Genomic DNA, 13,993 nt, shown 5'->3' with positions numbered 1-13,993 from the left:
TTTGTGATGAGGGAGCTTGTGGGGTGGGGAACTTTTTATTTTGAGGTGGGTTTTATTTTTAACTTTTTGTTTTTTTCAAGTTTGTTTTGCATCGCAATTTGTTTGAAGTTTAAGGATTATTTGCTCAATTTTGAACCAAAATTTGTCAAGTTTCTTTGGTTTTTGTTGAAATTTAATTAAATTATTTAGTTAAATTGTTAATTTTGTTTGGTTGATTTGTTCAGATTTTGATTCAATTCCTTAAATTTTAGTTCAATTTGCTCAATTTTTGGTTCATTTTGCTTAGTCTTTGGTTCAATTTGTCCAATTTTTTGTTTATTTTGCTCAGTTTTTCGTTCAATTTACTTAATTTTGGTTCAATTTGCTCAAATTTTTAGTTCAATTTGCTCAAATTTCAGTTCAATTTTCTCAAATTTTGGTTTTGCTCTGTTTTGTTCAATTTGCTCAGATTTTTAATTCAATTTTAGCTCCCAATATTTTAGTTCATTTTTAGTTCAATTTGCTCAATTTTTAGTTCAATTTGTTCAGATTTTAAGTTCAATTTGCCCAAATTTTAGTTCATTTTGCTCAGATTTTTAGTTCAATTTGCTCAATTATTTTTAGTTCAATTTGCTCAGTTTTTAGTTCAATTTGCTCAGTTTTTAGTTCAATTTGCTTAGTTTTTCAACAACAACAACGATCAATTTTCTAAGATTTTTAGTTCAATTTGCTCAGCTTTTTAGTTCAATTTGCTTAGTTTTTAGTTCAATTTGCTCAATTTGCTCAATTTTTAGTCCAATTTGCGATATAGCACATTAATTTTTCATTGTTCATCATTGCTCAGCTTCTTTCTTTTTTATTTTTAGTTCAATTTTCTCAATTTTTAGTTCAATTTGCTCAATTTTTATATTTAATTTGCTAAATTTTGTGTCTAGTTCAGTTTAACTTTGCTCAGTTTTTGTTCAATTTGAATCAGTTTGTTTATTTCAACAGCTTCCATCCCTGCCAAAAATATAAACCTCAACAAAACTCAAGAAAATCAACAACAACAACAACAACGACATCAAATTCTGTTTCGTGTAAGACAAATTTAGATTAATGATGATGTTCTTCATGTAGAATTAAATGTTGACAATTCAACAGCTTTTTTACATTCGAGTATATTTGCTTGTTTGCTGCTACGCGGTATATAATGTAAGAGAATCACTATTGTCACCGAGGTTTTCATCTTCATATTTGCTATTTATTTTCACAAAAATTATCATCATCATCATCATCATCATTATCATCAGCAACGTCATGTTCCATGAAAAATATTACGATATAGCACATAAAAATTTTTACTCATAAATTTTCATTGAATTTCTATCATTCTTCTCAGCTTCTTTCTTTTTTACGTTTTTTTTCTTTTATTATCGGATGGGAAAAGAAAAAGAAATCATGTAAACGTGATGCTTACAGGGAAATGAATCATTTTTTGATGAGATGTGTGGTGTGGGTATGGAGGCACTTTGACGCAGGTGAGGAAGTATTTGGAGTAAAATTTAAAATTATATTCAACATGAAGGTTTGATCGGATTTGAGAGAATCTTGATGTGTCTAGTTTGGATCCATTATTAGGAATAACTTTGATACAATACTGGAGATTAAGCGAAGGATATTGGCAGCCCAGCGAGCATACTTTTCAGTTAGACATCTACTAACGTTGTGAGAATCTCGAGACATGCCAAATTAAACATGTACTTACTTACTTCGCTGGCCCGTACAGATCTTGTTTTTAGTGTCTGGATTCATGGCCTCCCTCAGTTCGGCTCCTGAAGCTGGCTCTAGGATCTTCTTTAACACTATTCCGACTGCTTATTATAAATGCAGATGAACATAAAACTTGCTTGTTTTTATGTTCTTGAGAATATGAGGATCTTCAGAGTCATCTTTGGATCTAAGAGAGTAGGTGACCGGTACAAATGATACGGAGCAACGCAGAACTGTGAACTGGAACTCTATTTAGAGATCCTGATAATATATGAAGAGTGAAAGTGAACAGGTTCATCGAGAAGTGAGCTGGATCAAGTTATGTAGAAAATCTAAAAAAATGGATCTTGTTTTTATCAAATATTGATTGTGTCCTACTGGAAGTCAGCGATGACACTACATTTTTAGGCAACATCTATGCAGAAGATGGATCCTACTAGATCAGATTGGAAGTTGGATCCTTGTTTTTATGTGTCCCGGACCCTTGACAAATTTGAAATCCTACTGGTCTTGATCCCCAATTTCAAAGACTTACTGAGATCAAGGTATGGATCCTACGGAATTATAAGGTCTGTACAGATTAGCTTATTGTCTTATGTCAGTGTAGATCTTGATAGATGTTGGAAGTTAAAGATTCTTCAAAGCTTAATTTGTTATCCATCAAGACTTAATTCATCGTCGAGCGTTCTAGCCCTCGTATGAGTATAATCACTCCAGTCGGTGCGAGAATGAGCATAGCTCAAATTTAATCTATGCTCAAGTAAAGACTCTTTATTGAAAAATGAACTAATCACCCAAAGCTCCTCTATATTCCACCAAACATTCCAATAACTCGCAACTTTTTCCATTCATTTCACATCAGAGATATCAAAAAAAAAAGAAAGAAGTAAGAAAATACAGCAATGAGTCAAAATTTGCATTGAAAAGGAAGCTAAAAAGAAATTTTTGATTCCATCAAATATTGAAATTGTTGAAAAAATGCACATAAAAAATTGAAATGTATCAAACATTTTACAGACTGCATATTGAATAAATTTAGATTTTAAATATCGTCAGTAGCAACACATAGCAGCATGACTGATTATGAAATATTCATAATGTGATATAAAATGATACTGAATATTTTATTTGAACAACAAATGGAGTATCAGACATGATTAGTTTCTAGTGATTTTTAGCTTTATGTGTATAATTTATATGGAATCGATTGTGATTGAAATTATTTGAAGCTATAAAATTTCAATTCATCTATGGAACTTCTTTTTTTCAGCAAAATGAAAATTGATGCTTTTAAAGGGAAAATCCGAAAATAATTTTCAATTTAAGTCTTTTTATATTTAACGATGTTGTTGAGTATAGAAACAATTTCAATGTCTAAATTTAGATACAAAATACTGAAGGCATTAATAAAATTTATATTGAATTAAATGCAAATATTTTACTGAAAATTTAATCTAAGGTTTATTGGTTCTGCAAAGGTAAGAATTTTATAAGCTTCAAATGAATTATTGTTAGATCGGAACACACTTGAATGATGACGTAACCGGCAACCAGAAACCTTTAGCTGCTCGAGCGACGCAAATTATGAAGACTCTGCAATGGAACTTTAGAGGCTCCGCTCGATCGTTTTCATTAACAACAAATGGAAGGAACCTAATTTTTACATTATTAAGCCTTTAAAGTTCCTTATTGGAACCTTCTTATTTGTGTCGCTCAGTCTATTCAGATGAGTGATATCTAAAGCAACGCTTAGGTGGTCTGATGATTGCTCAACAAGTTTGGAACAGATCACAGCATTTAGTAGACAAACAGTTCATAATGGGATCCCATTGGTATCAGAACCATCCTTTGAAGACATTACTGTCTGTATTGTACAAATGAAAGCTGTGAACCACGTTTTTATTACATATACACCTACCGAGTTCCAAATCCATGATCACAGAGTGTTAGCTCCCGGAATACTAAACTATTCCAATGAGTAACTTCGACTTACGGCAGCTGAGTGAAATGTTTAATTAGAGCCATAAGATATCCGCTTGGCAGTGCCAGTCATTAGAATGCTAACTGGAATCTGTGACGTAAATTGATTCTAAATAAACGATTCACTAGTCAGTTGTGTGGACAATAATTGAGTTGTAGCAGTTCAAATACTCTAAGATTACAGGCCTATTTTAGAGGCCACGACCTTCGAGTTACCACTCCAAATATGAGCCAGGAATTTTTCCTATCCCACCAGTAAGGCACTTAACTGCTTAATTTCGATATCCGTATAAATTACAATAGTTAATGAGTTCCATCCCCTTAAAAACTAAATTGTAATCAATTCATGTCAATAGTTATCAAGTCATAAATAAGATGCAAGTAAATCACCTATCTATCTGGTCCCCAAAAAAATCACATTTCCTCCAAAAACATCCCCACATGACCACAACAAAAATATTTCTAATTTGCTATCTGCTTCTTAAGTGTAATTTATACATTCATTATTTGAAAATAAAGAGACATCCATAAGTAAAGTAAATGAAAGCAGCAGCAGCAAAAGCAAATATGCCATTTCAATCCGGAAATTAAACTATTTTTCCCTCTGTAAAAGAATAAGAAAAAGGAAGAGAATATTTCTCATGAAATTGAGGATGTAAAGGAATGGTAAACAGAACAAAGAAAGGTAAAATAAACTTGAAACATAATAAATGTCTCAATGGTGGTTTTTATGTCTTTTAAAGGTGAGTCTCGAGAAACATTTTAACAGTATAAGTGTTTCAGTTCACATCCACATCCACCTCCCATGCCTTCTCCTTACTTCCTTTTATTTTCACATTCGGATGTCAGAAACAGTAAATGGGAAAATTTACACACTCATTGAGGCAATGAAACCTATGTCGCACACATATGCCATCGTGGAAGTAAATTTATTTTTATTGTGACAGCATTAAAGCACGACGAATTACTCTAAAAGGACTCATTCATATACAATGTTTTCATTCTTCTTTTCCTCCTCTTTTTTTTTTGCTTGAAAGAGTAAGTTTTGATATTGGAAATTGGATGTTTTGGTGCTGTTTTGTCTTGTTGGATTGGAGGATTTATGGATGGAAAGATATCAAAATTAAACGGTGTTTGTGTTGTGGATTGTTGAGTCAATCCAAAGATGTATGACTGTTGAGGCATGACTAATCAGAGTTGGCAATTGACTGACGGCAATTTACGAAAGTCCGCTATCAACCACGGCAACTAACCGTTACTTGATTTCGCCTAAAACTGGTTGTATCGCCGGCTTCCGTCTGCCAATTGGCAAAACCAAATACAATGCTGTTTCTATCGGCACCTTCCTTCCAGGAGATCTTCGGTATACCACGAGCTACCATCCACAAAGTCTGATTAAAGTACCTTACCTGCCATCGGCCACCGGCAATGTCACTAGCTGCCGATAGATGATGTCAACAATCGATTGTAGAAAACAAGAAAGGGCCGAGCACAACCAATTGCCAACTAATTAGTGGATTTATATGCTTGGACTGAGAAATTGAAATCAATCATGACTGCAACCAGCTAAAAGAGCCATATTTTGATCTTTCCATTGAACAACATAGCATAAATAGGGCAAACGGCTTTGTATAAACGACACAAGATAAAGGCTTTGATGCTTCCTGCCAAAACCTTAATATATGACATAGCTATAACTCCAAACACATCACAACTTCAAAATGCGCCTCAATTTCCCCACCATTTTTAAATCATCACCAAACCTAATTTCTATGCTGCTGTTGATACATTCTTTCTTTTCATCTCCTTCCTTATTGTTACAAAATGAGTACCTTTTTACCATTCTGTTATATTCGCTGTCGATATTGATTTTTTTCACTCTTTTCTTGTCATGAAGTGAAATTGGTTTAACAGAAGGATAATGTATGGCATATAAAAATGCTTCCGATATGAATAATATCAAATTGAAATGATATGTTGTCGATAGGTCAAGTTAGGATGAAAATTTTTGAGGCAGACATGAATTTGGTTTATTTTTGGAGATGATAATGAGTGAATTTGTGGGTGAGAAGCTGTATTTTTGGGATGTTGAGGATAAATTGGTGGAAATGTTGGATATATTGATGGTTTTGAAGGTTGTCGGGTGAAATAGAGCTTTAAGAGCATCAAGAAGGTGATTAGAGGTTTAAAGGATCACTAATTAAGGAACAAATGACTCAAAATTGACTAACTTCCTCCCAAGTTCCAAAAAAATCACTTCCTATGTCAATAACAAGCACAACTAACCCTCAAACCTTTAAATACAATAAAAATCCACAACTTTCTTAAACATTTCTTCTTTTTAATCCAAACTAGTCAAACAACATGATTTATGGACGCATCCCAAAGGAATCTTCAAAGCTAATCCACCAGCTTCTTACCAACAATGAACGATAAAGATCAAAAAGTATTTAGAGAATACTTTACATCAACTTTAATACATCCTTACACATTCATGATGACAGCAACTTGAGAAAAAACTCTTTTTTTTTGTGTGTTGCGCTCACAACTCAAGAGATTTCAAGAAGAAGGACTCAACCACAATCAGTTGATAAAAAAGCGAAAGAATAAGGGAATAGGAAAAGTAAAGTGGCAGCGGCAAACAACAAGAAAGGATTTTTTCTTTTGTTTTATCTTTTTTTATTCATCAACTTAAACGAATTACAAAGATTTCGCGTAGTTCTATAAGAATAGAATCAAGAAAAGACACAGAGTCTTGAGATCTTTAAGTGGATGGTGGTCAAAAAGGAAGGAAATTGAGGCTGTGGTTGATCAATTTTGTCTGATTGTCTGTTGTGCTTCTTATTTGTTGGGATTGAAACAAAGGCTTCTCGAGACCGTGACTTTAACTTCTCTGTCTTGGAATTGAGGTTTGTTGAGGATTCTTTAAGTCTCGGTCATGGTATTGATATCTTGAAAATTCGTCGAAACTGAGAAATCGGACATAGCTTCATTTGATGGATTATTGATTGTGTTTTGACTAATAGCTAACTTAATTCGCTGACCGTCAATTTAGATCCATGTCATCCCTCAGATTCCGTCTAAAACTGTTCCTATTGCTGGCTTCTACTTGGTGATTTAAAATGCCATGTTTGTTTTGTGACTATAAAGCATTTAGGTTGTTTAGTAATAGCCAATCCTATCCCAAGACATGGTAACACTTACACTCAAAAGTCCTTATTCGGATAATTCTCAGGCAGTGTTGCAATCTGCCAGTTTTTCTGCCGAAGACACTTTCTTTATAAAAATTTTATCTGCGGAACAGATCAAATCTTTTGAAAGACAAATTCTGTGGAAGAATCTGCAGACATCTTCTATAACAACACTGTTCCCAGGCTGACAAACTAGACGGTATCGCGGTATTTATATGAAATGCCACGGTATTTAGCGGTATATGTATAGATACCGCGGTATTACCGTCAAGTTTTTCAACCTGGAATAATTCATCTTCTCAGTACAACGTTCCTTACAAGAAATGTATTCCTGAAGTCCTAACTAATTACTTACTAGTTTCTCCTAAACTAGTTTCTTGGTACAAGTTGATTTCGAAAATAGTTGGCTGTAAGCCTTGAAATTAATAACTTTGAATTTTAGGTGACTATTTTGGTACATAACTCGATTGTCAGCGGTGCATTTAGCGATATCATGGAATACAACGAGAAGGTACCCACTTGACGTTTCGTCAGCTTCGGAGTCAAACTTTGGCTTCTCTGATCCTGCTGTGATGACATCAAAATCTTATGAATCTAAGTTTAATATGAATGTCTAATAAGGATTCTTAATACCGAGTAGACTTCCCTTGTATTCTCAGACTCGATTCCGATCTCGAAAATTCGTCAAAACCGATACTTCAGGAGCTATTGGAGCTAGTTCCTCATGTCATTTTTTAACCAAATTTTCAAATGTCTCAAGCTCTACTCTGTAAATTGCCACTGGAAATGCGCCACGAAATCTAAGTTCCAATCAAAAGTTTACCTTTATTCTTCTTTCAAGTACAAAAAAGTGATCAGAACAAACACAAAAACTTGAAGAACTTTTGGAAGGTCATTGAATTCAACTTGTCTACATTTCTCGCCTTTTGCTATAAAATCAAGCACTTAAAGCAAGTTTCAGTCGACAACAAAACACTTCTTATTTCTCATAATACTTTTATATTGCATGATTTTTTGTTTTTTGAGGATCAATAAAACCTGCCATTCAGCCATAAGTCATGCGAGACTTTTCCTTCATATTTTTTTTATTTTGAGGATTCTCAAGTGGGGAAGTTGTGAATGTGCGAACTTTCCACTGCTTTATATGCACACGAACACAAAAAAAGGGTGGGAAAACAGGCAGAACAAAAATATAATTTTTAGTGCAATGCAGTAATGGAAGTGAAATAAAAAATTATAGTTTATGAGGAATGATTATGAGCATTGCATGCAATGTGCATTCACAAAACTGAAATGTGATAAAAGAATGCTTCCAGTTCAAGGCATAAACACTCGATTGTTATATGAGATGGAAGGACTTTTTATGGTCAATTGAGTTTTATAGAGGCATTAAGCACCAATGAACATCAGGTCAATGTTGGCATGACATGCATCATGCAGTCAGCTTCAACCAAAAACCAGCTATCAAACATCAAAACAGCACCTTAACAGACTTGACTTCCACTTGACATCCTCAAAAATTGATCCTCATCGACAATAACGAGTTCCAGGAAGTATTTACAAATATTTTCCATACCCAAAAAAGCATGTTTTAGTTTCATAATCCTTGATATGTTCTATTCCTCATTCTATTTTCCACGTTCTGTCTACATACCACACACAATATACCTTTTCATTCACTTTGTTTAGGTTCTCATTCTCTACTCATATACTGTATATATATGTGTGTTTTTTGTATCAAGTAGGCAAAAGTTCTCATTCTATTTTTAGCACTATCAAATAGCGATGCATGTGGATGAATTGGGAATGGAGGTGGATTAAGGCGCATTTGAAGGTTGTCTTTGAGATTTGATGCTTAGATTGAATTTAAGGATGTGAATTTAAGGATGTGCCATACATGACTCGTTAAATGGTTTAGAGTGCTTAATTGTATCCTTGGATAGGTGCATAGCTGTATCATGCTAACCTCGAAATAGCCAAGAATTAGACAAGCTTAGGAATTTTTGGAATTGACCAGACTTCAAGCTTCTATGGGCAGCATATAAGTGTGTCCAGACAAAGGTGGATGAAGCAACCTATTTCCATGCACCTAGTTTTCAAGCTTTGTTGATCCAAAATCTATCCATGCATTTACCTTGGATCTGCTTACCGAAGGGACAGCATTTGACTCTAATCGGCATATCTAGCTTTATCTAATCCAAAATTGATGATAATAAGCATAAAAATTGGAATTTTTGGAAGCGACACACATACAGCTTGGCATAAACCTCGACTTAACATTCGCTTAATAGCATTTTCAAAAATTTTAGGCGACAGGCTACTGTGCCGCAGCACACAGGTTGCGTACCACTGATCTAAGGTTGGCATATTCCAAGCTATTGTCACTACATGACACTAGGTTACTTATCTAAAGTCTATTGCTCCGACTTGGAGCACTAGGCTTGTATGAATTCTCAGTCTATTGACACCTAATTGGCATTACTTCATTACCGTCCTAAGACATGTTTCTCTTGGAGCACCAGGACGAATTTTCCCTTGCGGATTCCAACCGAAGGAAGTAAAGCCAACAAGTATAGCTACTATATGAGTGACATACAAAAGATCCAGCACCCCACAACCTAAATAAACAAGACTAGACACTCATCCACGCCAAAACATCAATAGAACAGCACCTTAAAATCAAACATGCTAAAAGCATTTATACATGACTCTATATACATAAACAACCAATTCTTTCCTGTATCGAATTCTTCTTTTGTTATTTATTGTGTATGCATATACTCCTCGTCATACATCAACATTCATTATTTGACTATATATTCACTCTATTACAGTTCCTTTTTGAGCTCGATAGTTGCGGATGTGAATTATTATTTTTCCTGTAAGTCTTGATTTTCCAGCAATCATCAAGTAACCTTTGACATTTTAATTTTAAAGTGAGAAAAAAAATAAGAAAAAATATAAAAATCTTATCAAGTGTCAAAGACAGTCATGGATACGAGACACAAATATCTCAACGGTGATGTTGACTTTTTGGAAAATGTTGACAAAATTATACCACGAAGGATGGAGTTGCCGATGCTAATGCAAACGAGTTGAGTCATAATAATGCAAAATATCCAATTTTTTATTGACATTCGATTCCTCTTTTTTTTTATTCCACAGAAATTCAAATAAGAAGGAACATGTTTGGAATTAGATCGCGATTATTTCGTCATATGAAGTCATATGATTATAAATTTCGCTCGCTTGGTAATTGTGGAAAATATTTTTTATTATAAAATATGTTGTGCATATTTTTTGTGAATGATAAAGCATAGCGAAGCATATATTGGAAAATTGTGAGTTCAGAAATTTTAAACTCAATTTATTGGATTTATGAGCTTTTTATCGAAAAAGTTTAATGTCCTTAAAATGGGTGGAAGGGCATTTATATCGGAGTGGAAGTAAAACAAGGAATAAGCTGGTTTTTATGTGAAAAGTTCTTGATATGGATATTGTGCAGTTTGTGTATTTGTATGCAAAAGTTACTATTGTGGATTGGTATTTTTGAAATTGTGAAATTTTGTGGAATTTTCAATGTGACTTTTCTCACAAAAAACCTAAGGAGAAATTGACTTATTATCTAAAAATTGCATTTTTGGCATCCGAATCAAAATCTTCATTGGTTGTTTGACGCGTAACGAAATCACTAATCCCATATTATGAGCCGTTCACTAACGAGGATTTTGTAACAGCCTTACCTAAAAGTGAATGAGTCCTAATCCATTTGAAGAATTAGTTCGGTTTAAGGTGGTCTTTGATCCCAAAAGCATAGCTCATACACTTGAACAAGTTTATTTACTTTTAAAGTCAAAACTGTACCAAATCCCGGTAGCAATTCTTGGATTACATACAAATTATTCCAGGAATTACAAACAAATCAATCCCGGGGTTAAAAATCAAAGTCCAAACATTGAGAATAAATGATTAAGAATCTTCCACAAATAGCAGAGCTTGATATCGACTCGGGTTTTGTAGGGAAGTTGGGGAACTTGAAAACGAGTCGACTATAAACTCTGGTTTAAAGACACGAATTGTGCTAACAATAGCATCATTTTATGACTTACAGCTAAGAGTTTATTCAGTGGGAGTCAATTCTTCTGCCACCTAAAAAATATTCTGGATCTGAATCTGTTGCTGGTTCTGACGCCTACTCGGAAGCACAAACAGCAAAAATCGAAAATTAGCACGGTCGACTTGACTTTGGTCTGGTGCCTAAATACATCAAATCTGGCTTGGGTTTTCTGGGGTTTCGAACAATATGCTGAAATTCATTTGTTTCCATTCAACGACAAGGAGTTTTTAGATAGTTGTCGTCTAAAACTAGCTTTATTGCTCATTATCGCTTGCAAATTCCTAATTTCACGTGCAAAACTGTCTCCAACGACAGCTTCTTTCCACTCGATATGAAAAAGTCTCAAATCACCCCTTAAATCCATCAACTTATCCAGCTACTTCCACAATCTTCCTCATTTCTCACAAAAAAAGCATCATTTTAAAAATTATACATCATGTCTGCTGGTGAAAAGCTTTAACAAATTAAAGTAAAAAATAAATAATAACCCAATTTATCATGTTATTTTTGAGTAAAAGCAATGATAAAGTCCTGTATATGCTCCCGTTATGCTAAATGGCAAACATTAATATTTTATTACTGTCATTTCTTACACATAAAAAAGCAATCAAATAAATCAAAAAATATTTTTTTTTTGTTTATATCTGTCGCTGTCCGTGAATATTTGAATGACACAAAAAAAATATAGCCGCAGAACCAAAACAAGTCATACGAGCACTACGTCCACGTGTCACATTAAAATCTCTCGCAAAAGCATCAAAAAAGTCACAAAAAATTCCCAAACTTGATCGTTCGATTGTTGACAAATCATGGGAATGGAAATTGCCGCCAAATGTCTATTGTCTTAGTGACTTTACAAAATCACTTAAGATGATGGGAAAGCGTGGTCCTTATCAGTGCTTTACAGTCGAACGCGATGAGAAAACTGTCAAAAATCATCATGCACCAAAGCCTGAACATGAACGCTGTGAAACAGACTTTTATGATCTACCATCGCAAATTGATGATGGAAAGAAGCCATCGAATTTTTATAAAAATAAATTTTCAAAAGGACAACGATTTGCGGATGTAAAAGATGATGGAATTCCACCGCCAACAAAATATTATCCACAAAATTTTTCAATAAAATTGACACCGTGTGAGAAAAAGAAGTCAGTGATGGACAATTCTATACTTTATTATCCTCATACGACAGTTCCTGTAAGAGTGATGGAATTTAATAAGGAACGTAATACACCGGATCCAGGACGTTATAATCTTCATAATTTGTCATGTCAATGTCGTATGGCTGAGACAAAAGATCGTACAATACACAAAATTCATGATGAAGGTCGTCCTCGTCATCGTTTGGGTAAGTTGGGTGAGACTATTGAGTGGTTGGGTGAGGTTGATCGGGCTGATTCATATTAACAATAAAGAATTTTTTTTTTGAATTTTCGAACTCAATATTGGATTTTTCGAACTTAATTTTGAATTTTTCGAAAATTTTCGAACTCAATTTTGAGTCTTTCGAACTCAAAATTTCGAATCCTTTGAAACTCAATTTCGAATCCTTCCAACTCAATTTCGAATCCTTTCGAATCTATCAATTTCGAATCCAAACTCAATTTCGAATCTTAAATTTCGAATCCTTTGAATTTGAATTGAATTTCGAATCCTTCGAACTCAATTTCGAATCAATTTTTCGAATCTTTCAAGCTCAATTTCGAATCCTTAGAACTCAATTTCGAATCGTCAGAACTCAATTTCGAATCTTTCGAACTCAATTTCGAATCCTTCAAACTCAATTTCGAATTCTTGAAGCACGTGTCAAATTCAGCCCGATCCTCCAACTCTCCCACCATACTAATCTCACATTTATGTTTAAATAGAAATGAAAAATGTTAAGCAGACAGTCGACGATATATCACTACCAAAAAAGTCTGGTATCAATCGTGAGCCGATTTCGTTTCGTTTAAAATCATCTGCAAGTTGTGAAGATTTATATCCATCATCAATTCAACGTGATATACGTTTTAATACGATGATAAAAAAGAAAAATTTATTTAGTACTAAAACTGGACGTCCCGTTGCCTTTCTAACAGCATCGCCACGTTTTGAGGAGTCATCCGAGAAGCCAATAAAATTGTACAAGAAAAAAAGTAAAAAATTATTGTCGACCGACAAGTCAGCAAGTGATAAAGCCACAACAGCTTCAATAACAAAAACAGACATTAAGCCAAAGCCAAAGGGAATGACAAAGAAGCGCTTGGTTGAATTGGCAACGCCAAAGACTGTTCCACTTCAAACGACTACATCTGATAAAGTTCAAGTCTTTACAAATCCACCAGCATTCTCATTTCGTTATTTGGCATCGAATGTACGTCCATTGAAAAAAGTTACAGGATTCTCTGATATTGATATAAAGCGATTGCGTGAGATTGTACAGAAGGAGCAAGAGGAAGTTGTGGGCATACAGGAACAAAATATTTTTGTGTCTGATAAATAAATAAAAAAATGGAATTAGACATTTTTTTAAAGAAGCACCAAGACATGCTGAACACAAAAATCAATTTTCATTTTTGTCTTGATGACACGAAACTTTCTTCTGCTTAGTTGTTGCTAATCTATTATACCATAAAAATTCTTAATGTATTTTCTTGCCAAAAACAGAGTGAGAAGAAAAGATAAAAGAGATAAAGTTGTAATAAAAGTGCAGCCATTGGGAAAATTTTGATGTGAAAATTTGGAGCGCAGTTTTTTTGTGCTTTTTTGGTAGGAAATTTTGTCAATTTTCAGCTTGACTGGACACTAGGTTTGGATAGGCTTTTACTATCCTTTAATGTCAATCCCGGCACATAGCTCGGTCGCCAGCGGTGTATTTAGCGATTTCAGTACCATGAGAAGGTATACACATGACAGCTTCGGAGTCAGACTTCGAATTCATTTAACATTGTAGTGTCTCAGTATCTAGGGTATCGAGTCATATGTAGGC

The 13,993-nt window shown here is 34.1% G+C and overlaps 1 protein-coding gene across 1 annotated transcript; it reads left to right on the top strand.

Annotated features, from left to right (window-relative positions):
* Nucleotides 1–11,455: 11,455 nt before the first annotated feature.
* On the top strand, nt 11,456–13,507 carry LOC139086565 (uncharacterized). The gene is made up of 3 exons (XM_070635048.1): nt 11,456–11,465; nt 11,708–12,370; nt 12,891–13,507. The coding sequence occupies exons 1-3, from the start codon at nt 11,456–11,458 to the stop codon at nt 13,505–13,507; spliced, it is 1,290 nt and encodes a 429-aa protein (XP_070491149.1).
* Nucleotides 13,508–13,993: the final 486 nt, after the last annotated feature.

The sequence above is a fragment of the Chironomus tepperi genome, unplaced genomic scaffold, assembly GCF_022539635.2.
Source record: "Chironomus tepperi strain 1889 unplaced genomic scaffold, CSIRO-AGI_Ctep_v1 contig_85, whole genome shotgun sequence".
Lineage (NCBI taxonomy): Eukaryota > Metazoa > Arthropoda > Insecta > Diptera > Chironomidae > Chironomus > Chironomus tepperi.
This window is presented reverse-complemented; position numbering and strand designations above follow the sequence as displayed.

Coding starts and splice junctions, on each gene's coding strand:
- LOC139086565 (XM_070635048.1), top strand. Junction 12,371..12,890: donor TCGTCCTCGTCATCGTTTGG/GTAAGTTGGGTG, acceptor ATGTTTAAATAG/AAATGAAAAATGTTAAGCAG.